Genomic DNA, 27,640 nt, shown 5'->3' on the forward strand with positions numbered 1-27,640 from the left:
CATATGTAATTAACGAAACCAGTGTAAATTTGAGAGAAAATAATAAAAATCTTTCAAGGAACTTGATAGGCAGAGTTGAAACAAAATGTAAGAATTTTCAACAATCGCTAATTTGCAACGTTAAAACTCATTAAAACTAATTTATTTTCCTTTTTGTTGAACAAAACTTGTGTTATTGAATGAGGCAAAGTACAGATTTTGGTTGAAAGAAAAATGAGTGGCGAGTGCGAAAAAGAAGTCCTTGAATGGAGAGGGATCAATCCATTCCAATTTAGAGTTACGGGATAATTCCACTAAAAGTTATAAATTTCATACTCCATGACATAGTTATTTAAACTAATTTTGTTTTACAAAAACCCAATCCGCATACCCTATGACAATTCACCTAAAATTAATTTTCATCTCACATAAAATCCCAAATTAATACCTCATGATATATTTACCCCCAACCTAATTTTGTCTCATAAAAGACCCCAAATGTTACTCCTAATCCAATCTACCTTCTATAAAATGCGTAGATTTTTCATGCCGAATCTATCATTCTCCATGTCAGATCTATCTTACAGTTATCTATTGTTTGTGTTGACACGCACGCATTTTAACATAATATTATACTTAATACTGATTGATGATAGATTTGGGTTAGAGATACCAATTTGGTATATTTTGTGACACAAAAAATCAATTTAGGGTAAATGTGTCATGGAGTGCTAGTTTAGGATTTTTATGAGACAAAAGCTAATTTGGGATAAAGGTGTCATGAGAGTAGAATTTGGGATATTTAACAGTATTAGCACTAGTTATGTTTAGAGACAGTTCCTTAAGGAAGACCTTGATCTAATATATTTAAATAAATAGGGAAGTCATCGGGGTGAAGCTTCATCGGAAGAAAATTTCTTTCTTGGATTTGGGTCCACCGATTTGAGTTCAACAATTTCTCTAGACGACCATCTTTCATCATTTTGAGGTGATGGTTCATTGCATGCTTCGAGACAATTCCCTGCTTCGAATGAGTTTAGATTTTGGATTGTAGGCATTAGAGTGACTAAATATAACTTTGAAAGGATAAACGTAAATGAAAAAATGAGCCCTGGGAGCAAAAGATATTTTCACTGTACAAAACAATACATGAAATCCTCAATCTTGGAACCTTATAACTCCATTCCAAGGCCAGAGTTTCTAGTTCTAGCAAGTAATGTCACAAACCGTTGAGAATTGAACCATGATTTTTAACATGAACAAATAACAGCATAAGCACAAAAACAAGGAGACATTGCGAAACCACTAGTGAAGATTGCCACTTTGTAGCTAAAGAAAATAAGCAAAATTTGCAATTACTAATACAAATTTCTACATAAAAAAAAAAAAAGAAAAAAAATCATGCTCAACATGAATAGAAAAATATTGGAAAGAGAGGTGAGAGCGAGGGCGGGTGTGAGAAAAAGCCACATGAGGAAGAGAGCTTGAGGGTGGTAGGCATGATGGAACACGGTGTGAGGAAGAGAGTTCGAGGGCAGTGAGCATGAGGGAATGTGGCTTGAGGCATGGAAGAGGGGGAGTCGTGAGGCATGAGAGAGGAGAGTGAAGAAAGAGAAGCGTTCTTAGGGTTTTTGCTTCATAAAAAGGCAAAAATGGAATTACGTCTAATAAATGATGGTGAGATGGGAAGTTAAGATATTTTCATTAAACCAAGTAGAGTTTTGAAAAAGCTAATTCTTAAGAAACCTCCAATTTTTCAGTCTCTTAAAGGCATTTGCATATGCTCAAAGGACTTTAGAGCCCTAAAGTCCATTCCAAATATTGAACCAAACAGAGAAACTTGGGCTTGGGCTTAGGCTTTGCATTGAAAAGCTCCAAGCCTTGATGATGAGACTTCGGGGCTGGATTGAGCCTGGATTCAGAAGAGCCGGATTCGTGCAAGTTCATCACATCAAAAACCCTAAAGAAATCCAGATCGTGCATGAAAGCTACAGGCCCCGACAAAAAGTTTTTGTATTTGGTCCAAACCCGCTTGATAGCAAAAGATTTGTCCAAACCCGATCAAATAATGAGTCGTCGATTAGCATCGGTCATGGTGAATCACTTCCACTTGTTCTGGTTTTAGGTCAGTCATCGGCAATCTTCTCTGTTCTCGACTTTATTTGTTGCCCTGGCAAAAGGTGATGGAATTTTTGACCAGTGCCGTGCACGTGGGATTGAGTGAAAATGCGACTTCATTTGCTGCGTCTTCCTCGGGACCGTAATGGAACTTTTGACCAGTGCCGTGCACGTTGGATTGAGTGAAAATGCGACTTCATTTGCTGCGTCTTCCTCGGGACCGTAATGGAACTTTTGACCAGTGCCGTGCACGTTGGATTGAGTGAAAATGCCCGACTTCATTTGCTGCGTCTTCCTCGGGGACACGGAGGGCGGTCCACTTTCTCCCCATCGGGGAAGCACTGGGACCACCTTTATTCCTTTTTAATTCTTTAATCCGGGCTCTGTCAAAAGAGGGAAAAAGAAATTCCATTTTACCTCTGCTTTCTGTCTCACTCTCGGTCTCTCTCCCCGAGAGTGATCGATTCGATCTGATCTAGTTGCATTTAGGAATTAGGAATCGAACCGGAAGGATGGATTCCCAATTTTTAGGATAAAAAATTAGACCGGATCGATTTAGGATCGAGAACTGGACCGGTCTAGTCCGGTCCGGTCCCATGAAACGGATTACTTAGTAAGAAAATTTAAAATTTAAGAAAAATACAATAATTGTTACTATTTTTAAGTTTTATTGCTACTTTAAGAAATTAAAAATCAATTTAAAAAAAATGGATCGGCCGCCTAGTCCAATCCGTTCTGGTTCCACCCTAGAATTATGAACCCCAACAATTACCGGTTCCATTTTTATGGAACTGGGAATTGGACCAATCCCTTTGGGAACCAGATCACGCTGGCCGGTTTGGTCCGATTCAAGCGATTCTCAGTTTGGGCAATCTGATATGCTAACCCCTAATCTTATCTTGTCCCCATGACCCAATGAATCACGATAACTTTACATCATTGATCTCCACTTCACATGCAATGAGAGCCGTGTTCGGCCTGGAGCAACGATCGTGAAGTCGGAAGTGCCCACCCGCATCGATGTTGGAGCAGCTCTGTGTCAGTGGTGTCGGTGAGCAAAACGGTATTAGGGCGCTAAGCTTAGAGTGGAAAGTGGGTCTAGGGTTTCCTGGTGATTGAGCATAGCAAAGTGTTAGGAGCATTTTGGAGAAGAAAGTCACAGTTTGATTAAAAAAAAGAAGTCACGTGGTCGTTTCTTGTGAGATGGAATGTGGTACCATCTTTATTGAGAAAAAATAGGGTGTTAAGATTGGATTAATTTAGGAGATTATGTAACATAGCTCACTGTCTTTATTGAGAAAAAAAAATTGTACGGATTTTCGCTATTTTCATAAGAATAGCTTACACAACCATCGCCAAATAATAATCGACGTTAATATATTAGAGAATTCAATTAATCAATCTTTAAAAAAGAAATAAAATTAAATGCTAAGTAACACGATGAAGAAAGTAACAAAGTTAATTTTTGAGCAGAAAAAAATGATGAGCTGATTTATACTTTTTATAATAAAACAATAGGCAGGGAGAGAAGATCGCTGGGTGGCTCCTCCACCGATTATAATGTGTATTGCATGGGTGCCATATTCATGAATGGCGTAGGCGAGGACACATATTTGAACGTTAACTTGTATTTGATATAAGCAAACTTTATTTCAATTTATGGCCAATTTAATGAATATCCAGGACACCTATTAAATATTTTTATTAAAGGGATTTTGACCTTCGATGTGTAATAGGATATATTACAATGGGAATCAATGTATTAGGAGTTGCAATATTTTCTTATTTAGTTGCTTAATGAGTGTTTTCGGAGACTTTTTAAGTAAATATTTTTTTATCTTGGATCTTTATACTTTTTCAAGACACTTCAACGCTTCGGCTTGGATTAATAAGTTCTTTTGAAGGAAAAGCCTAGTGGATTTTTCCTAGTGGATTTTTCCAAGTATTATGCAAAGAATGCCATCGACCAATAAACTTTTGGTTTGGTAAGATCAATTTCTAAATCTTGTATAAAGAGAAAAGTTTAACGAAATCCTTCCACCAGAAATTTGCCATTGTTTCTGTAAAAAACTGTTTAAGTGAGCGTAGGTTGATTCAAATAAGGTACAACTTGAACTAGTATTTGATATCAACAAATTTTATTTTGATTTATAGTCATTTTAATGAATATCTTGAGTACTTGTTAAATATTTTTATTAAGAGAATCTTTGATCTTGGATGTGTCATCGAGTATATTATGATGACAATCAATGTATTGGGAGTCACGATATTTTTTATTTAACTGCTTAATAAGTGTTTTTGAGGTACTTTCTAAGTAAATCTTTTTTTATGTCGAGTCCTTATGCTCTTTGAAAAGAAAAATTCTAAATCTTTTACTAAACCAGCGAAAGGTATTTTTTTTCGAGTACAAGAGGAAAGAAGAAGAAAGATAGGCGGATGCGTCACGCATTCGTAGGTGCGGCAAAGGGAAGATTAGGATAAACACCTCTGGTCGGACCGGTTGCTTTTGGCCTTTCTTCTTTTATTTCTTACTTTTTTATTTCTTTTTTTTTTGCATTTGGGCAAAGACGGGTGCTTCGTTTCTTGTTTGACGGGTTGCAAGTCTCTTCTTCCAACCCAAACCACCAAAAAGAAAGCAATTAAAAATTTAAAGGAAGATTGCAAGTCTCTTCTTGATGCGCAACATGCGAATCACGCTGGAATGCATTCCATTCACTTTATTGAGAGGACTTCCAGTGCAATTTTCCTGTTTCGCTTTCATCTTGACTCAAAGTCGTCAGTCTATTAGTTGCATCTTCTTCCCTCCTCTCTTCCATTTCTCAATCATCTCTCTGCTCAGAGTTTCACTGCAGGCCATGGTTTTACTCTGCAGTCTCCCTTCTTTCTTCCTTTCCTTTTCCTTCGTTTTGCTATTGCCATTCTCAAACTTCATTGCTCAAGCTCGAGATTATGATCATCCAACCGCCATGCTTTCAACACGGTGGACGAATAACGCAACAGCTAATCACTCCACCCAATATAGTGAATTTGTGCAGAGAATTCTATTCCGAGGCACAGGAGTTACTGCCTACTACTCCTGCGGCTTCTATTGCAAAGGTTACTGCACCTCTTACCTCTTTGCTGTTCTAATCATCCCAGCGGTCGATGTTTTATATAGGAGACCGGACGAAAGTCCACGAGTAGTGTGGTCTGCCAATCGAAACAATCCCATAAAGATTGGCGCGACATTGGAGCTCACGCCTGAAGGCGATTTGGTATTGAAAGATGCTGATGGTACGGTTGCTTGGTCCACAAACACTTCTGCAAAGTCCGTTGTAGGCCTGAACTTGACAGATTTGGGGAACCTTGTATTGTTTGATAAGGACAATGCGACAGTTTGGCAGTCCTTTGATCACCCAACCGACTCACTTGTCCTCGGACAAAAGATGAGGCATGGGCAAAGATTGACGCAGAGTATTTCCAAGACAAATTGGACCGTTGACGATATGATTACGTTTTCCGTTAATGGCGATGGTTTATCTGCTCAAGTGGAGACTAATCCTCCTCAAATTTATTTCAACTACAAACCTAACACTGGGGATACAAGTATCAAGATTTCATATGTTGAGTTTGTAAATGGAAGCTTGTCTTGGTTCTCAAATTCTACCTCGAATGGGAGCTTGTTTTCAATCGCTTCAGCATCTTCAACACAACACATGACGCTAGGCTCAGATGGGCATTTGAAAGTGTATGAGTCTGGGGGGGTAGAAGTGGCCGATCTTTTCGAAGGGTATGTCAATGATTGTGCCTATCCGACGGTGTGTGGGCAATATAGAATTTGTTCCAATGGGCGATGTAGTTGTCCGGCTTCAAGTGGGGGCACGACGAGCTACTTCCAGCCAGTAGATGATAGGCAGCCTCAGCTTGGGTGTTTCGAGAATGGTCTGTTGTCTTGTGGGGCTTCACAACAACAACAAAGTCTTCTGGAGCACGAAAATATCGAGTATTTTAGTTTCACTCCAAATCTGGAGCATATAGATGTTTCAAGTTGTAAAGAGGCTTGTGCAAATAATTGTTCATGCAAAGCAGCTATATTTCGATATGAATTGAATCGCACTAACGGCAGTTGTTACTTACCAACTCAGGTATTGTCACTTATGAACGTTGACGAAACAAGCCCTTATAATTCTACTGCTTTCCTCAAAGTACAAAATTTGACCAATAAAGCTCCTTATATCCAGCTAACAATCATATGATCCCTGTAATACTTTGGTCCAGCCTCGGAGCTCTCTTTGCCATGATGGTTTTGATCGTAGCCATAGTTTTGTTTGTTTAAAAGAGAGATGATAATCAAGCAGAAGAGGATTACCTTAATCAAGTACCTGGAGTGCTCAATAGATTCACATACGACGATCTGAAAACCATCACAAACGGATTCAATAAAAAGCTCGGTGAATGTGGTTTTGGTTCTGTTTTCAAAGGTACTCTAAGTGATGGCACAAAGGTTGCAGTAAAACGCCTTAATGGTTTTGGGCAAGTTAAAAAATCCTTTCTAGCCGAAGTTGAGACTATTGGCAGCATCCATCACATGAACTTGGTAAGACTCGTGGGATTTTGCACTCAGAAATCTCAAAGGCTCCTTATCTATGAGTATATGTCGAACGGGTCTCTAGATAAATGGATCTTTCACAAATCCAATGAATGTGTTCCCGACTGGCAACAAAGGAAGAAGATCATTCTCGATATAGCAAAAGGACTCAATTATCTTCATGAAGAGTGTAGACAGAAGATAGTTCACTTAGACATTAAACCCCAAAATATCCTCTTGGATGGAAATTTCAATGCTAAGGTTGCTGACTTTGGATTATCCAAATTGATAGACAAGGACCAAAGCCAAATCGTCACAACCATGAGAGGAACTCCTGGTTATTTGGCCCCCGAATGGCTTAGTGCAGCAATCACTGAAAATGTTGATGTGTACAGCTTTGGCGTGGTTATCTTAGAGATATTGTGTGGGAGAAAAATCTTCGATTGCTCTCTAGATGAAGAAGACATGTATATACTGAGCCTTTTTAAGAGAAAGGCAGAAGAGGAACAATTGTTGGACATTGTGGATAAGTCTAGTGATGACATGCAACTAAATGGACCACATGGTGTGAGTATGATGAGGATTGCCGCATGGTGCTTGCAAGGAGACTATATGAAGAGGCCTTCCATGTCCATGGTCATCAAGGCGTTAGAGGGCATCGTGGAAGTTCAAGAAGACTTGGATTATGACTTCTCTGCTCAGCCTTCCATTAGCGGAGTAGTGAGATTCGGTCCCATGGATGTCGAATTCAATGCTACCACTGCATTATTACCCTCAGTCTTAAGCGGTCCACGATGATACGGCAAATTTATGGGAACTTTTCTTTGTAGAACCTGTAGGCGATTGAATTTTCAATCTTTGAGGACTCTAGCTTGTCATTCTCTGTTTTAGGCCTCGAAAAAAGAGTGGGATGATATCATTTCTCATTTTTGCTTTGCCAATGAGTGGACTTTGCCATAACTTGGCGAAGGATTGAGTTGGTTAGGATGTTGCAATTAAGTTTTATTGCTTATGTAGAAACTCATCATACTCAAGTTTGTTGTGTCTAAGTCATCTATGTAAAATGCTGCTAAAAGACTAGTCAGCTACTTGTAATGTCTTTTGGCAGCTTTACCATGTCATGGTTCCAAATCTAATTTGCTTTTTGGTTTCAAGACTTATTATCTTTTGGATTCAATGACTTTACCTCCGTGACTTTCTCATTTCAAAATTAATGCTCTATTTTTTAGTCCATTCTACGAGCGTACAATTAAAACCAATAAAGATAACAGGAGAATTTCATCATTGATAAGTTCGAATTTTTCCTTGCGACTCCTAATACACCCTAGGTTAATAATCTTAACTACCAGCTTTTTAAGGATCTATGGAGATCGTTTCGAGGCATATGATTGCCAAAAATAAAGAGCTAACATGTTTGGGCATTCAAGATTCAACTTTCCAATCTTTAAAAAACGCTGATCATTCGCAATAACCTCGGCTTTTCCAGTCTTTAATCATCATGATCCAAGCGTGCTGATCCATCAAATTTATCCAGGGATAAGAAGCTTGTCCGGGTCTTATTTGGTGCCGAGCACAATTAACAAAAGTTCAAAGCGATCTGACATGGCCCCCTGCCATGCCGTGGCACCTCTTGATTCGATCTGATCGCAGCAGGTCAACAAACCAGAGCCCACGTGCAGCTCACCCATTGGCCTGAGCTATGTGTAACCTCTCGCAAAGTCCTCCCTCTTCCTGGCACAAACTCACTAGCGACGGAACTATTTCTTCTTCTTCTTCTTCTTCCAATTCCTTTGCATTTGCGTCCTTCGCCTTCTCCTCTTCTTGAAGTCTCCGAATCAGAGTTGCCACAGTAAGTCATCGCAAATCGCACAGCGAAACGATAATCTGCACATAACATCCAAAAAAAGTATAAGACAAGACAATAAAACTGATGTGATTATAAAAATAAAAAATGTACGCAAGCAGAAAGAAGGCTGAGAGGAAGAAAGAAGACGACATAAGGCCTATGACTTCCTGAGACATCTCGAGCATTACATAAGACCGTCTGCAATGCATAAGCATCAGAAATACAGCATATTTAATATCAACAGCCAGTGGTCCATAAAAAAATAAAGGACTTCACTACTTCAGCTCACGGTTAGTAAGTTCTTCGAGAGGAAAAACCTAGTGAAAATTTCCAAGTATTATGCAAAGAATGCAATAGACCAGTAAACTTTTCGATTTGGTATGATTAATTTCTAAATCTTTTATAAAGGGAAAAGTTCAACAAAATCCTCCCATAGGAAATTTGCCATTGTTACTATAAAAACCACTTAAGTGCGTGTACGTCGAATCAAAAAAGGCATAACCCGAAAAAAAATTCTGGTACTCTTTCCAATAAAAAACAATTTCAAGATTCAACTCAACCTAAATTTAGAGCATGATTGCATTTTTCATTTAACATATTGGACCTGGTATCTTTTTTTCCCCTCTCGTTTTCTGTCTTCGTGTTGTACCAATTTTGAGTACAAAGAGGGAAGAAGAAGAAAGAAAGGCAGGTGGATGCGTCACGCATAGGTCGGTGTGACAAAGGGAAGATTAGGCTAGACACCACCGGTCGGACCGGTTGGTTTTAGCCTTCTTCTTTTCTTTCTTACTTTTGGAGCGTATGGACAAAGACGCGTTCTTCGTTTCTTGTTTGACGGGGTGCAAGTCTCTTCTTCCAAGCCAAACCACAAAAAAATAAAAATAAAAATAATAAAAAATTAAAGAAATAGTTGCAAGATCACGCTTGACTACAGTCCGTTCACATTATTGTAAGGACTTCCTGTGCAATTTTCCTATTTTGCTTTCATCTTGACTCAAAGTTAACTGTGGGCCTCTCATTTGCATCTTCTTTCCTGCTCTCTTCCTCTCTTCCATTTCTGAATCATCTCTTTGCTTAGAGTTTCACTGCAGGCCATGGTTTCATTCTGTGGTCTCCCTTCTTTCTTCCTTTCGTTTTCCTTCGTTTTGCTATCGCCATTCTCAAACTTCATTGGCGCTCAAGATCAAGATTATGATTATCCAATTGCCACGCTTTCAAAACGGTGGACAAATAACGCAGCTAGTGACTTCCCCCGACATAGAGATGGATCGATCGTGCAGGCAATTCTTCTCCGAGCCAAAGAAGCTAATAGCCCTGCCTTTGCCTGCGGCTTCTACTGTAATGGTAACTGCAACTCTTACCTCTTTGCCATTTTCATCGTCCAAGTTGATGATAGTATCGGCTCAATTGCTTCGGCCAGTCCACAAGTAGTGTGGTCTGCCAACCGAAACAATCCTGTAAAGATCGGCGCAACGTTGGACCTCACGTCCGAAGGCGACTTGGTGTTGAAAGATGTTGATGGTACGATTGCTTGGTCCACAAACACTTCCGGAAAGTCCGTTGTAGGCTTGAACTTGACATATTTGGGGAACCTCGTGTTGTTTAATGACAATGAAATTGTTTGGCAGTCCTTTGATCACCCAACCGACTCACTTGTCCTCGGACAAAAGTTGAGGGTGGGACAAAGATTGATGCCGAGTGTTTCCGAGACAAATTGGACCATTGACAGTATGATTACGCTTTCCGTAAATGGTGATGGTTTATTTGCTCAAGTGGAGACTGATCCTCCTCAGATTTATTTCAAGTCAAGGGGTCCAAATTTGAATGCAAGTATCGAGTTTTCATATGTTGAATTGGTAAACGGAAGCTTGTCTTGGTTCTCAAATTCTACCTTGAATATGAGTTTGATTTCAGTCCCTCAAACATCTTCTGCACAATTCATAAAGCTGGGCTCGGATGGGCATTTGAAAATATATGATAGGTTTTATGGGCTTGAAAAGGAACTTTTCGAAGCAGTTCTTAAAGACTGTGACTATCCGACAGCGTGTGGACAATATGGAATTTGCTCCAATGGTCAATGTAGTTGTCCAACTTTGAGTGGGCAGACGATCTATTTCCGGCAAGTAGATGATCAGCAGCCTCATCTTGGGTGTTCCGAAAATGTTCCATTGTCTTGTGGGGCTTCACATCAACAAATTCTTCTGGAGCTCGAAAATATCACGTCTCTTAGTTTCACTCCAGATCTCACGCACAAAGATGCTTCAAGTTGTAAAGAGGCCTGTGCAAAGAATTGTTCATGCAAAGCAGCTATATTCCAGTATGAATGGAATCACACTAACGGCAATTGTTACTTACTAACTCAGGTCTTTTCACTTGTAAATGCTGCCGAGTATGTTTATCCAAGTTATACTACTTTCTTTAAAGTACAAAATTTGCCTAATGAAGCTCCTTATACTCCGATTGACAATCATACTCCGATTGACAATCATACTCAGATTGACAATCATATGAGTAGCCATCTCCCTACAATACTTGCGTCTAGCCTTGGAGCTCTCTTTGTCATGATGATTTTCATTGTAGCCATAGTTTTATTTATTCAAAAGAGAGATGACAATCAAGGAGAGGAAGATTACCTTGATCAAGCACCTGGAATGCTCAATAGATTTGCATACGGCAATCTAAAAACCATCACAAATGAATTCAGTAAAAAGCTTGGCGAAGGTGGTTTTGGTTCTGTTTTCGAAGGCACTCTAAGTGACGGCACAAAAGTTGCAGTAAAACGCCTTGATGGTTTTGGGCAAGTTAAGAAATCCTTTCTAGCTGAAGTAGAGACAATCGGCAACATCCATCATGTGAACTTGGTAAGACTCGTGGGATTTTGCACTGAGAAATCTCAAAGGCTCCTTATCTATGAATACATGTCGAATGGGTCACTAGATAGATGGATCTTTCACAAGTCCAGTGAATATATTCTCGACTGGCAACAAAGGAAGAATATCATTCTCAATATAGCAAAAGGCCTTAATTATCTTCATGAAGAGTGCAGACAGAAGATAGTTCACTTAGACATTAAACCTCAAAATATCCTCTTAGATGGAAATTTCAATGCTAAGGTTGCTGATTTTGGATTATCCAAGTTGATAGACAGGGACCAAAGCCAAGTCGTCACAACCATGAGAGGAACTCCTGGTTATTTGGCTCCCGAGTGGCTAAATGCAACAATCACTGAAAAGGTTGACGTGTATAGCTTTGGCGTGGTAATCTTGGAGATAGTGTGTGGGAGAAAAATCTTCGATCGTTCTCTAGATGAAGACGACATGTATTTACTGAGCCTTTTTAAGAGAAAGGTAGAAGAGGAACGATTGCTAGACATTGTGGATAAGTCTAGCGATGACATGCAACTAAATGGACCGCATGCGGTGAATATGATGAGGATTGCCGCATGGTGCTTGCAAGGAGACTATATAAAGAGACCTTCCATGTCCATGGTCATCAAGGTGTTAGAAGGCACCGTGGAAGTTCAAGAAGACTTGGATTATGACTTCTCTGCTCCGCCTTCCACTAGTGGAGCAGCAAGATTCGATCCCATGGACATCGAATTCAATGCTACCACTGCATTATTACCCTCAGTTCTAAGCGGTCCACGATGACGCGGCAAATTTATAAGAACTTTTTTTTCCAATATGTCAAAAAGGCAGAATGTGCAGGCATTTGAATTTTTCAAACTATGAAGACTTCTGCTTGTCATTCTCTTTTCAGGCCTAGAAGAAAGCAAGTGACATGATATCATTTCTCGTTTTCACTTTGCAAATGAGTGGACTTTGCCGTAACTTGGCAAGGAATTGACTTGGTAATGATATTGCTATTAGTTTTTATTGTTTATTTAGAAACTAGTCGTGCGCAAGTTTGTCGTGTCTAGTCTAGGGAAAGGGGGAACCTAATCAACTCATTTGTGTAAAAAGCTGCTAAGAGACTTATCAGCTACTTGTAATGTCTTTTGGTAGCTTTACCATGTTGTGGATTCAGATCTGATTTGCGCTTTAGTTCCCACACTATCCTTTGGATTCACCGGCTCTCACCTTCCATGTCTTCCTCTTTTCAAGGTTATTGGGCTACTTTCAAGTCCGTTTTGCGAGCACACAACCGGGGAATTTCATCATTGGTAAGTTCGGATTTTTTCAAGTGACTCTTAATGTATCTTAAGTCAATAATCTTAATTTCCAGCTTCTTAACGATCTGTCTAGGTCTTTCCAAGGCAAATGTTGCCGATAATAAAGAATCGAAATATCTTATTATTCAAGATTTAACTTTGCAATCCTTAAATAACACCGATCATTCTCAATAACCTCTGCTTTTCCACTGTTTTTAATCATCATAATCCAAGCTTGCTGATCCATCAAATTTAACCGGGGATAAGAAGCTTGTTCGGGTGCTATTTGGTCCTGGAATTGCTTTGTGCTTACACAGTTAATGAAAGTTCAAAGCGATCTGATGTGGCCCCCGGCCATGCCGTGGCACCTCTTGATTAGATCTGATAACGGCAGGTCAACAAACTAGAGCCCACATGGAGCTCACCCATAGGCCCGAGCTACGTGTAAACCTCTCGCAAAGTCCTCCCTCTTCCCGGCGCAAACTCCGTAGCAACGGAACTATATCTTCTTCTTCTTCTTCTTCTTCTTCTTCTTCTTCTTCCAATTCCTCTGCTTTGTGGCCTTCGCCCTGTCCTCTTCTTGAAGTCTCCGAATCGGAGTCCCATAGTAATTTATCTATCATCCATCACGTAGAGAAACGCTAATCTCGCGATGAATCTGTCTATCTTCTCCTTGGCCATAGAAGGCATCGCTTGGAGAGGATGGCTCTACACGGTGTCCATTCTGCACTTCGTGGTCGCTAGATAGTTTCTCCTTCTGCAGCCTCTACGAGCACCAGACCATTGAAAAGCACTCCAAGCAAGCAGGGCATCATAAAGTCCAGGAGATGGGATCACACAATCAAAGTAGGTAGCTTCTTCAATCACCTGATGAATCAAAAAAGGGCCTGCATCGCCATCTGCAGTTCAGAATGTATATAGCAAAGGCTATGACTAAGCTAAAACTAGTCATCATCATCTAACTAAACATGACTACCAAATAAAGTAAAATGAAGATTATATAACCTGTTTTATTCTGAAAAAGGAAGAGAAGGCTACATAACCTCTTGAGAACCTGTATTTATCAATTCAAACATGACTGACAAAGGGGACTCAGACAAGAATTTCTCACAGAGAGAAAGGGAGAGACTCATGTAGGTGGATGCCACACGATCCAACAATCCTCACCTGCATATGAAGACATGTCCTTCCAAATTCTCCATATAATAAAAGTCAAGCAAGAAAAATCATACCACCCGTACCCAACAAAACTGCACAACAGAAACAGGCAAACCTAGTCGATGCCAGAGGTAATTCAATTTAACTCTAGGTACCAATGATATCAAGCCATCACCCTCACAACATTAGGGCTGGGAGATACCATAAGCCTAGTCTAAGCACTATGACACCCTGTGTGATTCTTTTTTCAATGACTTCAGTGTTTCTACAATTACATTCTTCAGGCATTACGAAAAACTAAATCAAATTATGTGCATCATAAAACAATGATTAAGTAAAAACTACGTCCACTTGAATTGATATAAAACTGGTAGAAAACCAGAAAAACCACAAGCTCTGCGCAGGTACTTATTATATATAATCATTGCGATATACTTGTTGGCCTATGTGAAGATGTTAATATACTCTCAAGACTAAAGAAGGACTTTCTATTTGGGTATCTAATTGGAAAAAAAATGTCCATATTAGACAAGATAAACCCGCAGATGTTCAGAAGAAAGCACAAGTTGCGCTCAGTGGGCGCTGCTAATTTGGAGAACTCTTGAAAGTTACATGATGGTCTAAAGCCTAAGCAATTGGCTTTCCTCTTGAGAAATTTATTAATCATCGTTGCCATTGATTTTGCATAAAGACAATGGAAAGAGAATGTTAGATGAAGAAAATTAGAATGAATAGTACTGGTTGTGTTAATCCACGTGTTTCCATTTTTGCAATCGTATTACAGATTTGGAAATAAAGATACATAGAGCAACAGCTGTCCTTGTCAACCCCCCGTCCTTCCCCCCTCCCTTCTTTCAACCTTCATTGTAGCATCAATTGACCCATAATATTTCAGTTATCTGAATCGATCATCGCGTAAGGTAATCCTATTGTAATATTCAACCATTCCCACATAGAAACCTACCCTGACTACAGCTCAAAGACAGAGACCGAGATATATAGAGAGAGCAAGGAACTCGTAAATGATGGTGTAACTTCTTAAGTATTCATAACAGCGAAGCTCTAGCAGAGCCTAGGAGAAAGATGAAAACAACGAGGTGAAGGATTCTAAGTAGCAACTTCTATGACAATAAAGTACCGACAGACATTGTTTAGAATCGCCATCCACGCGACACAATAGGATCAACCGACCTCAGCCCAGCGATCGCCAACTCAGTGGGAGGAAAAACTTCTTATGATGCATGAAACGATCAATTAAAAGGAGGCTGCGGTCGATCAAAGCAAGTTCAAAGAGCTTCCGCGGGAGAGAGTACCTTCGAGGTCGATTCCATCGCAGGTCGCTGCTGCGAGAGAGGGGGATTTTGTCCGGCCAGACGGTGATTATAGAAGAATTTGGGTGCGCTGCGGAGATGACAATTAAAAAAAAAAAAAAAAAAGGAGAGAATTTGTTTGCTCTGCCCAGACGCTACTGTATTCTCTCTTGCGGGATACATATTCGAATACCTATCTGCTCTTTAATAATTAGTGAATCTTTTTTTTTTGGGTGAAATATTTAGATTAGATTAGATTAAGAGATTATGTAACATAATTCACACTCTTTATCGAGAAAAAAATTGTATGAATTTTCACTATTTTCATAAGAATAGCTTGTAAGAGTTTTCTTTATGTGGGCTACATTAATTGAGATTGTAATTATCGTTTTACGGCGTTGGTCTAATAAGGTAAGGCATAAAGTTTTCTTAATAGTCGAATATGGGCCTAGCATTGTGTGGGCCAAGTTAGGCCTGGCCGTGATGAGAGGGCCCGTCCAAAACTCTATAAATAGCGCTAAGGTCCCTCCTCTAGCCCTCATTCTTTTCCATGAACTCTCTCTCACCTCACATAAGGCAAGCTGTGAGTTGTGAGTGGCGGTCTCATCAAGCCAGGAACCGAGGGTCATAGAAGAGAAGATCTTCAGCGTTAAAGGCTCGGATTGCTGTTGGATCATCATCATTCCGCATAAAGAACAATGGATTCTAAATAAGGTACACAAATCTTCGTATTCTCCTCCTACATGTTCGGTTTTCTAGCTACGACAATCCTGGGAAGCCGCTCCAACGGCCAACATTTGGTATCAGAGCCTCGTAGCCTAGAACCCGAACTGTTGCTTTTGGCCTGTTTTCATAAATTTTGCCCTTTGAAACTTCATTTTGAAAACACATTTTGATTCTTCTCGTCGAGCTGAGCGTTTCAGTGGGTGGCACGCCTCTGGCGGAGGCCAAATATGCGAGCGATGAGAATTTCGGATTTCACCTATCCATGGAACATTTCGCCTGTTTTTGTAAATTTTTGTCCGGTGAAAGTGAATTTTGATTGTATAAACGGCTTCTACTCTTCCATATGAGCATTTTGATGGGTATAACGTCTCTAGACAATGCCGGAAACGGCTACATGCGCCGCCGTGCCGCCTCACACGCGCGCATGCACGACGACGCGTGGCTCACGCGCCCGTACGCACGCGCATGCGAGCCGACGCATAGATCGCCATGCAGCTCGCACGCGTGCTCGAACGCTCATGTGCACTGACGCGTGGCCGCCGCGCGGTGGTGACGTCAAGTAAGCCGCCTTACGTGCGACCGCCACGTGGCATGTGACGTCATCAATGACGTCACCATTAACCCGACCCGGGTTGACCGGGTTGACTCAACCCGGTTGATCGTTGACCGGGTTGACCCGACCTGGTTGACCATTGACTGGTTCAACCCATTGACCGGTCGAACCGGTTGATTGTTGACCGGTCAGACCAATAAACCGGCTTTCGGACCGGATCGGTACGCCAGCGCGTGCCGCTCATGCGCCGCACACTCTAGCGGCGTGTGAGGGCGCGTGTGACCTCCGTTGAGCGTGTGGTTGATGTCAGACGTGCTTGTATGTGAATTTCCTATCTTGTGGTGTGCTTATTTGAATTTTTTTGATGCCTTTAAGGATATGAAAATGCATGTGAAACCCTAAGGTACGTGATTTTGGGGTAAATTTTGCGTATATTTCATGCATTTCTCTATGGTTTTGGAAATACGTTGCAAGGTCACATGTATATTATCACATAAGGAATGTGTAGAGTATCGATTCATTGATAACATGGATAAGGTTCACTATGTATTAATGAATAGAGTAATATGATTAGCATGATATGTGATTTTAGTGACGAATTGCCCCTGTCATCCAGTCTAAAATCACATGTATAAAGCAAATGTGAGTTATAAAGTTTACATCCTTGCTATAAGAGAGTTTCAATGATTCAATTGGGTTGTGACCGCCAAAGTGGCACACTTGATTGGATTTGAGAAACATCAATCTTGTATTCTGTTGGGATGTCTCATGTTCTAATGTGTGGTCATACTCCTAAAGGAGGTGATTGTGTGTTAGTTCATGGAGAGATGCATGTACGGCATTTGGTTGAGGAGTGACTGACCCTAGTGGTTCATACACCCAAAGGTGGTGAATTCGCGAAAGGTCATAATATATTCTCATGACCGCTGTCATGTGGAGAGTATACAATTGTATGTCATGTATTCTGCCCAAAGGTGTTTATATGATGATGTATGTAACTCTCAGAATGTGTACTTATAAGGTTTTCAAGTTACACAGTACTCACATGGTGTCAATTATATATGCTACTTATTATTAAGTTACATTATCTGTAATGACAACTCCATTGTTATTGAGGTTTCTATTGGTCAAATTTGAAGTGGTGAAGAGGATTTTCTGTTAGTGGTAGATGTTGATATTATTCTTGCTTTGAGTAAGCTAAGAATCTTACTGTTAGTTATATGGAATTAGAATGTATTCCTTACTGCTTAGGAAATGATAATTGAATTTGTTCATCATCCATAAGGCATTCCATTTAAGAACACTTGAAAATGATTTATCAGCTGACTACACTGCTAAAATGATGATAGAAGCCCTAATGGCTTGAAAATGTGTCTTGTCTATTACCGAGATTGGTATAAATGCAATGACTCTTCAACATAAGGTGTGATGGTTTTGATGAGGTTAAGGATTACGTCCTAAGGATGGTAGATTTGAAATCCAGAATCATATTCATGAAGGAATTCATGAAACCATCGGTCTTTCTGACAATCTGATCTTAAGGTATCGCTCTTAAGAGAAATGGTGTCATTCATTGTTTTTTGTGGGAAGATATGACATATAAAGATATTGTAATGATATAAAGCTTGATTGTCCAAGTGTGAGTCTAAAGTTAATGATTCATTGGCATTTATTTATGAATTCAATTCCTATCAAAAGCTTCATCTGGTTCTTGGTGGCTAGATAGCGGTGCAACAAATTATGTTGTTTATCATAAAGGGATTCATAAATCTAAGGAAGCCAAATTAGAATAAATCATAACTCATCATGGGAAACGACGTTAAAACAACATTTAACGTCGTTTTAGTGGGAAATATTGTTTTGACTATAGGTACTGGTTAGCATTTGACGTTGAAAAACATTTTTATGTACTTTCCTTTAGATGAAACTTAGTTTCCGTATCATGTCTGGAAGTGTACGGCTATTCTTTTGAGATAAAAAACAATGTTGTTTCAATGTTTTATAAGTCAAATGAAGTTGGATGCTATAATTGGTCAAATAAATTGTACCAATTGTGCTAATCTCCTAAGGATATGTATGTAGTTTTACAATTGAAAATGTTGTTTCCAATAGAGATTTACCTGAAGAATAGTCTTATGCATTGTATAAGAAAGATGATTAAGAAAAAGAAGAAAACTACAGTATGAAGTTTTGAACTATTAAGAGTCATTCATATTGATATTGGTAACCATATATGGTAAAGTTTTATAGAAATATTGACAACTATTTTCTCTTGATTTAAAAAAAAAAAGGTCTGAATCTTTAGATTTATTCATTCTTTCGTATTAAGGTTAAGGAACAATTGGGATGAGTCTTAAAGATTGTCAAATATGATCATGGTGGTGAGTGTTTTAATTATGGCAATGCTGGATAGCTTAAATGGCCATTTGTCAAATACTTAGAAAGATTCTGGGATGGTAACTTAGTTTACTATATCCAAAAATCTTGGAATAAATTGGTGTGGCCGAAAGGCATAATTCCACCATGATGAACATGACAGTGAGTATGATTACTTGGACTAATTTATCAGGTTTTCTATGGGGCGAAACAACTCAATATGCATTAAACCGTGTTACTACCAAAGGTGTTCCATTTGCTCCCTTTTGAGTTTTGGATCGGACGTAAACTTGACTCAAATCATCTTAAGGTTTGGAGCGTCCTGCAGAAGTTTGGTTGTATAATCCAACATTAAATAAGTTGGAATCCATAACCACTCGATATCAAACCCAGATCATTTGAAGGGATATCAGGTTTTATTATCCCAATTGAGGTATAAGAATTGTGGAATCACAAACAGTAAAGTATCTAGAGTTCGACGAAAATGTAGAGGATAGTTACTCTTAGACTATTAAAGATAATGGTATGGTGGTGACCATTGTGTCTTTGGTTTTGTCTTTCCCTATACAGATAATTGTGGAGTCTTTTACTCCATATATTAAGCTTGTGAGGTTCAGGATATTGTTATTAATACGATTCCTGATGAAGTTTTTCAAGCCTCTCAAGCGTTAGATAGAATGATAGTAGCTCCACTCAAGAGATCTGTTACCGAAAGATGTTCAGTTATATTACCATACTATATAGTCTATTTATAAGAGCATAATTACGATATCTACTATGTGATCGAACTAGTTACTTGTATGTGCAACTGCTGTTTATTGTCCTCAGTCTGATCTGTGGTTAGACATAATGAAAAGACGAGATGTAATTTATAAAATATGATAGTGTTTGGGAGCCTATTGAGTTGGTTGAAAGTCACAAGCTCATCCGCTGCAAATGGGTGTATGAGACTAAGAGAAATTTCAAGGGAAACATTGAGAATTTTAAATTCAAATTACTAATATAAAGTTTTCACTCAGAGAGAAGTTTAGTCTTTTTCTAAAGACTATTTCATAGTGAATATAGTATTACAGACTCATTTTTTATATGGAGTTACATTAGATATATGATTGTTATTGTGTTTTTCAATGAATACCTTAATAAAAAAAAAGTCTATGTGGTATAACCCAAAGGTTTTACAGCGGATGATTCAGGTAAGCTTGTGTGTAAACTGAAAACCCTTATTTATGGCCTTAAGAGAATCTATAGATCAAATGATGCTTGGAGTTTTATAATGTTATCACTTCATTCAGTTTTGCTGAGAATAGAGTACATCAGTGTATATACTACAAGATCAGTGGAAGAAAATTTAGTTTTCTCAGATTCCATGTAAGTGATAACTTGCTTGTGATAATAATATTGGACTACTACATAAGATAAAATAGATATTGTCGATGAATTTTGACTCGAAAGACCCTGGTCAAGTACCTTTTGTTCTTGGCATTGAGATCTATAGAGATTGTTTTTGGTGCACGTTAGATTTATCTTAGATTGCATATGCTGCTTGTATTTTGAAAATATTCAATAAGCCAGGAGTTGTTGCTGTTGTTAGGGCTGATAGATTGAATATCTGACATCGTCCTTGTTCAAATTTTGGGCAAATCCAAATGAATGATACACTTTATGCTAGTGCACTTAGAAGTGTCATACATGTTTAAATCTGCACTAGACTACATATTGCTTTTGTGGCGAGATTTTTAGGTAGATATCGGTCAAGTCTAAGACATGATCACTGGATTGTTGCCTATGAGGTTTTGAGATTCTAAAAAGGACAAGAAAACCATATATTGACAAATATGTTCAGGATCTAGAGCTAGTAGGGTATTCGAATGCAAATTTTACTAGCTATAAGGATAACAAGAAGTTGATAACATAATATATCTTTGTATTAGTAGAAGGTGCGGTATTATGAAAAGTGTTAAACAGAAATTTATGTTATCTTCTATCGTATAAACGGAGTTTATAGCATGCCTTTTAGTTGCTGCTCAAGATATTTGACTTCGGAACCTCATTAAGGAGTTGACTATGAATAGACCCATACGGTTGTATCGAGACAATAACTCTTTAGTGTTGTTTGTCAACAACAATAAGGGTCTCGAGGGGTCTAGATTTATGACGGTTAGGTTTATGACCATAAATAAATAATACATAATGGTGGCACTACAGTAGAGCATATTTCCACAGATGATGTGGTTTTAGACCCACTAATTAATGTTTTTTTCCCTTGTGTACTTGAACGACATGTCGTGACATGAGCTAAGGAGCATCATTGGATGTTGTTATTTAGTGGGAGTTGTTTTGATTTTGCTCTAATAAAGCTTATATATGTTGCACATTCAATAAAGTGTTCATGAATGTGTGGTCACCATATTGAATTGATTATATATAATGAAAATTTCAAGGTATTGTGTAAGCCTTGAGTGAAGGCTGGGGCATCTGGTTATCAGCCTTGAACATATGTCTTGATTACACATAAAGAAAGGTTAACCATAAAGATAAGACATATGTAGGTTCATTAGAACCATAAGGATATTCTCTAGTGGCACATCCGCTTTTCTGTGACATTTAAGGTAAGAGAATAGTGACCGACAAGGGAGATAACACATAAGGTAAAACTCTTTATGATGTGTTATCCGTTTGCCACACAATCATATTGAATCTATATCAATAAAGTTGAAAGCATTCGTGACCATGAAAGGTTTTGTATGAATACATGCAGTTACCGCCATGATTCAGTGTTGGAGACTTTATGGAATATGATTGATTATTAAGAATTGCCACTAGATCAACATAAAGGTGCTCACATAAAGTACAGTCTCAGTTAATATAGCCCAAGTGGGAGAATGTAAGAGTTTTCTTTATGTGGGTTTACATTAATTGAGATCGTAATTACCATTTTACGGCGTTGGTCGAATAGGGTAAGGCATAAAGTTTTCTTAATAGTTGAATATGGGCCTGGCATTGTGTGGGCTGAGTTGGGCTTGGCCCGTGATGAGAGGGCCCGTCCAAAACTCTATAAATAGCGCTAAGGTCCCTTCTCTAGTCCTCATTCTTTTCCACGAACTCTCTCTTACCTCACATAAGGCAAGCTGTGAGTTGTGAGTGGCGGTCTCATCGAGCCAGGAACTGAGGGTCATAGAGGAGAAGATCTTCAGTGTTAAAGGCTCGGATTGCTGTTGGATCATTATCATTCCGCATAAAGAACGATGGATTCCAAATAAGGTACACAAAACTCTGTATTCTCCTCCTACATGTTCGGTTTTCTAGCTACGACGATCTTGGGAAGCCACTTTGACGGCCAACATAGCTTACACAACCTTTGATAATAAATAACAATGATATATTACAGAATTCGATTAACCAATCTTAGAAAACGAGATAAAATTAAATGCAAAGAAACATGATGAAGAAAGTAACAAAGTTAATTTCTTAGTAGGAAAACAAATGATGAGTTGATCTTATTCTTAATAAAGAAATGGGCGAGGAGGGGTGATCACTTGGTGGCTCCTCTATTGATTGTGATGTGTATTGTATAGGTGCCATATTCATGTATGGCGAAGGTAAGGGTACATTTTCAAACTTGAACTAGTATTTTATATCAACAAACTTTATTTTGATTTATGGTCATTTTAATGAATATTCTGGGTACTTATTAAATATTTTTATTAAGGGGATCTTCGATCTTCAATGTGTAATCGGGTATATTACGATGACAATTAATGTATTGTGAGTTGCTTTTCTTATTTAGTTGCTTAACGAGTGTTTTCAAGGCATTTTTTAAGTAAATCTTTTTATATCGAGTTTTTATGCTCTTTAAAAAATAACTTCACTATTTGAGCTCAAGTTAGTAAGTTCTTCGAGAAGAAAAACCTACTAGAAATTTCCAAGTAATATGCAAAGAATGTAATAGACCGATAAACTTTTCGGTTTTGTATGATCAATTTTTAAATCCTCTATAAGGAGAAAAGTTCAACGAAATCGTCCCACCGGAAATTTGCCATTGTTACTATAAAAAAACTGTTTAAGTGCGCATACGTCAAATCAAATAATGTATAAGCGAAAAAAAATTCTGATACTCTTTCCAGTAAAAAATTTCAAGATTCTACTAATCGTAGATTTTGAGCCAATTTTTCGTGTAAGATTTGGGACCCAGTATTTTTTCCCCTTCTCATTTTCCGTCCTCTATCGTACCAATTTCGACCTTTTGCTTTTGGCCGTTCTTCTTGTCTTTCTGACTTTTTTTGCGTTTGGGCAGAGATGCATACTTCATTTCTTGTTTGACGGGTTGCAAGTCTCTCCTTTTAATTCAAACCGCCAGAAAGAAAAAAAATCAAAAAATTAAAGGAAGACTTGTGAGTCTTTTCTTGCTACTTTTTCCTATTTTGCTTTCATCTTGACTCGAAGTCATTGGTCTCTTATTTCCATCTTCTCTCCTCCTCTCTTCCATTTCTCAATCATCTCTCTACTCAAAGTTTCACTGCAGGCCATGGTTGTTAGGGAAATCCCTTATGATGTTTTGAAGATGACAAAATAAATCAAAGGCTACTAACATGTTTAATGGTTGAGTAATAGACCATGCAGATAATAGAACATGTAAAGGATATTATCAAAGTCTGAAGATTGCCAGACTCAAGACTCAAAGTCTGAAGACTGCTAGACTCAAGACTCAAAGTCTGAAGACTGTTAGACTCAAGACTCAAAGTCTGAAGACTGCCAGACTCAAGACTTAAAGTCTACAGACCCAGATTGTAAAGTCTACAGACCCAGATTGTAAAGTCTAGAGACTCAGATTGTAAAGTCTAGAGACTCATATTGTAAAGTCTACAGACTCAGACTTTACATCCAGATTCAATGAATCGTAACTCAAGCCCAATCATACAACGGCTAGTGATCTGGTTTGGATTCCATATCAAGATTGATTTGATTGACTCAATCTATTTGATTGACAATTGGATGTTGAAGACAAGATCTTTCTATACGAAGAAGCTTTACTTATGGAAACCAAGATTTCGTTTGTATGGGCGATCGGAATCAATTTGGGATTTTACCTTTGTCACTCAACGGCTACCAAATCTTCTAGATACAGAGCTGTCCAATGGGTATATTGGAAGACGATTCTCCGGGATGCTGTCCAACGGGTAGTTTGGAAGTGGAGGAGTATTTAAGGAGATCATGGACCGATGAGCAAGTAAGAGACGGAGCGTAGAATTTATAATTCCAAAGTCTAAGCGACTTTAGATCATATACTTGTCTCTTGAGAGCTTAAACGTTTGTAATCGTGAGAGAAATACCAAGAGAGTGACTTAGTGAGATAGTGTGATCTACTAAGTGTTTGCACTCGAAGTTGTAATCTCTTGTTGATTGCATATTGGAATCCAGCCAAGAAGGCTGTTATCGTGGGAGAGTGGACGTAGGCTTGGATTAAGCCGAACCACTATAAATCTTGTGTTCTTATTCTCTTCCCTAACTCCTTTATTTTGTTCATACTAGCACTCTCAATGGTTTCACTCTACAATCTCCCTACTTTCTTTTTTTCCTTTTCCTTCATTTTGCTTTCGCCCTTCTCAAACTTTGTTGATGCTCAAGCTCAAGATTATAATTATTCAACCGCCATGCTTCCAACACGGTGGACGAATAACACAACAACTACTCCCTGTTGGACGCAAATTACATTATCCCATAATCTCCATAACTAGAACAAGAACATAAATAATTGAGTAGAAATATTAACGCACTTGTTTTGGGATCCATTGTTCTTGAAGCGGAAGTGGAAAACTGATGTTCCACGCGCAAGTCCTTCTCCTCTGTTGTCCTCCCTATCACTGGTTCAATGAGACGTCCCTTCACTTTTTAGCGCTAGGTAAACGCCCCATACTTGACTTGAGTATTATTTATAAAGTTTACAACCAGGCTCCCTTATTACGGGCCAAGCTCAACTTGGCTCACACTAGTCATTCTCATATTAGACTAATTAAGAAACCTTCTATCTCACCTTAGACTAACCCCGTTTTACAATAACCGTAAAAAGGTAAATTACAATATCAATTAATGTAGTCCACATTAGGAAAACTCTTACACTCCCTTCTTCCAATTTAAAGACGGATCTATTTTGCAGGCAATTCTACTTCAAGGCAAAGAAACTCTGGACCTTGCCTATGCCTACGACTTCTATTGTAATGGTAATTGCAACTCTTACCTCTTTGCCATTTTCATCGTCCAATTTGACGGTATTGGCTTAATTGCTAAGTACGATATTCCACAAGTAGTGTGGTCTGGCAAGCGACACAATCTTGTAAGGATCGGTGTGACATTGGAGCTCATGTCCAAAGGTGACTTGGTGTTGAAGGATGCTGATGGCACAGTTGCTTGGTCCACAAACACTTTTGCAAAGTCCGTTGTAGACTTGAATTTGATAGACTTGGGCAACCTTATGTTGTTTGATAAAGACAATGCAACCATTTGGCAGTCCTTTGATCACCCAATCGACTCACTTGTCCTCAGAAAAAAGTTGAGGCAAGGGCAAAGATTGATGTTGAGTGTTTCCGAGACAAATTGGACCGTTGACAGTATGATTAAGCTTTCCGTGAATGGCAATGGTTTATTTGCTCAAGTGGAGACTAATCCTCCTCAAAGATATGTCAAGAGTAATGGCCCATCTTGGAATGCAAGCATTGAGTTTTTATATGTTGAGTTTGTAAATGGAAGCTTGTCTAGGTTCTCAAATTCTACCTCGAGTTGGAGTTTGATTTCAATCCCTCAAGCATCTTCTGCACAATACATGAAGTTGGGTTCGAATGGGCATTTGACAATGTATGATTGGTTATATGGTTTTAAAGAAGATCTTTTCAAAAAGTATCTTAACGACTGTGACTATCCGACTGTGTGTGGACAATATGAAATTTGCTCCAATGGTCAATGTAGTTGTCCGACTTCGAGTTGGGGGATGAGCTATTTCCAACGAGTAGATGATAGTCGGCCTAATCTTGGGTGCTCCAAAAATGTTCCATTGTCTTGTGGGGCTTCACAACAACAAAGTCTTTTGGAGCTCGAAAATGTCACCTATTTCAGTTTCACTCCAAATCTCGAGGACATAGATGCTTCAAGTTGTAAAGAGGCCTACGCAAAGAACGTTCATGCAAAACAGCTACATTTCAGTATGAATCGGATCGCATTAGCAGCAGTTGTTACTTACCAACTCATGTGTTTTCACTTATAAACGTTCACGGGGAAACATTTTTCTATAATTCTACTACTTACCTTAAAATACAAAATGTGGCCAATGAAGCTCCTTATACTTCGGTAGACACTCGTATGAGCAACCAATCTCCCTGTAATACTTGGGTCTAGCCTTGGAGCTCTCTTTGCCATGACGTTTTTTATCAAAGCCACAATTTTGTTTGTTCAAAAGAGAGATGATAATCAAACAGAGGAGGATTACCTTGATCAAGTACCTGGAATGCCCACTAGATTTGCATACAACGATATGAAAACCATCACAAATGAATTCAGTAAAAAGCTTGGCAAAGGTGGTTTTGATTTTGTTTTCGAAAGTACTCTAAGTGACGGCACAAAAGTTGTAGTAAAACGCCTTGATGGTTTCGGGTAGGTTAAGAAATCCTTTATAGCTGAAGTTGAGACTATTGGCAGCTTCCATCACATAAACTTAGTAAGACTCTTGGGTTTTTGCACTCAGAAATCCCACAAGCTCCTTATCTATAAGTACATGTCAAACAGATCTCTAGATAGATGGATTTTTTACACATCCAATGAATGTATTCTCAATTGGCAACAAAGGAAGAAGATCATTCTTGATATAGCAAAAGGACTTAATTATCTTCATAAAGAGTGTAGACAGAAGATAGTTCACTTAGATATTAAACCCCAAAATATTCTCTTGGATGTAAATTTCAATGCTAAGGTTGCTGATTTTGGATTATCCAAGTTGATCGACAGGGACCAACGCCAAGTCATCACAATTATGAGATGAACTCCTGGTTATTTGGCCCTCAAGTGGCAGAGTGCAACAATCACTGAAAAGGTCAATGTGTACAGCTTTGGCGTGGTAATCTTGGAGATAGATCTTCGATCGCTCTCTAGATGAAGAAGACATGTATTTACTAAGCCTATTTAAGATAAAGGCAGAAGAGGAACGATTGTTGGACATTGTGAATAAGTCTAGCGATGACATGCAACTAAATGGACTACATGCGATGAATATGATGAGGATTGCCACATGGTGCTTGCAAGGAGACCATATAAAGAGGCCTTCTATATCCATGGTCATCAAGGCATTAGAAGGCATCATGGAAGTTCAAGAAGACTTGGATTACAACTTCTCTACTCAACCTTCTACTAATGGAGCAGTAAGATTCGATCTGATGGATGTCAAATTCAATGCTACTGTTGCATTACTACCCTCAATCCTAAGTGGTCCACGATGACTTGGCAAATTTATAAGAACTTTTCTTCCTAACATGCCAAGTGGTAGAATGTGTAGGCAATTGAATTTTTCAAACTATGAAAAGTCTGGTTTGGCATTCTCTTTTCAAGCCAAAGAAAAGTCTGTGGTATGTTATCATTTCTCGTTTTCACTTTGCAAGTGAGTTGACTTGGTTAGGATGTTGGAATTAGGTTTTATTACTTATATAAAAACAAATGGTGCTCAATTTTGTTGCGTGCTAGTCTAGGAAAAGGGGGAACCTACTCAGTCATTTGCGTAAAGAGCTGCTAAAATACTAGTTAGCTACTGATAATATCCTTTGGTAGCTTTACCATGTCATGGATCCTAATCTGATTTGCCTTTTGGTTCCAACACCTA

General features: G+C 38.7%; 2 protein-coding genes and 2 pseudogenes across 2 annotated transcripts; all 4 read left to right on the plus strand.

The window, feature by feature from the left end:
- The first annotated feature begins 4,873 nt into the window (after window positions 1–4,873).
- On the plus strand, window positions 4,874–7,471 carry LOC120289620 (annotated as a pseudogene).
- A 2,133-nt stretch (window positions 7,472–9,604) lies between these two features.
- Window positions 9,605–12,160, plus strand: LOC120289947 (G-type lectin S-receptor-like serine/threonine-protein kinase SD2-5). Its single transcript, XM_039305352.1, has one exon. The coding sequence runs from the start codon at window positions 9,605–9,607 to the stop codon at window positions 12,158–12,160; it is 2,556 nt and encodes an 851-aa protein (XP_039161286.1).
- Window positions 12,161–22,373: 10,213 nt separating this feature from the next.
- Window positions 22,374–26,038, plus strand: LOC120289948 (EP1-like glycoprotein 2). The gene is made up of 2 exons (XM_039305353.1): window positions 22,374–22,382; window positions 24,938–26,038. The coding sequence occupies exons 1-2, from the start codon at window positions 22,374–22,376 to the stop codon at window positions 26,036–26,038; spliced, it is 1,110 nt and encodes a 369-aa protein (XP_039161287.1).
- A 240-nt stretch (window positions 26,039–26,278) lies between these two features.
- LOC120289949 lies at window positions 26,279–27,263 on the plus strand (annotated as a pseudogene).
- Window positions 27,264–27,640: the final 377 nt, after the last annotated feature.

The sequence above is a fragment of the Eucalyptus grandis genome, chromosome 11 (assembly GCF_016545825.1).
Source record: "Eucalyptus grandis isolate ANBG69807.140 chromosome 11, ASM1654582v1, whole genome shotgun sequence".
NCBI classification, from domain to species: domain Eukaryota; kingdom Viridiplantae; phylum Streptophyta; class Magnoliopsida; order Myrtales; family Myrtaceae; genus Eucalyptus; species Eucalyptus grandis.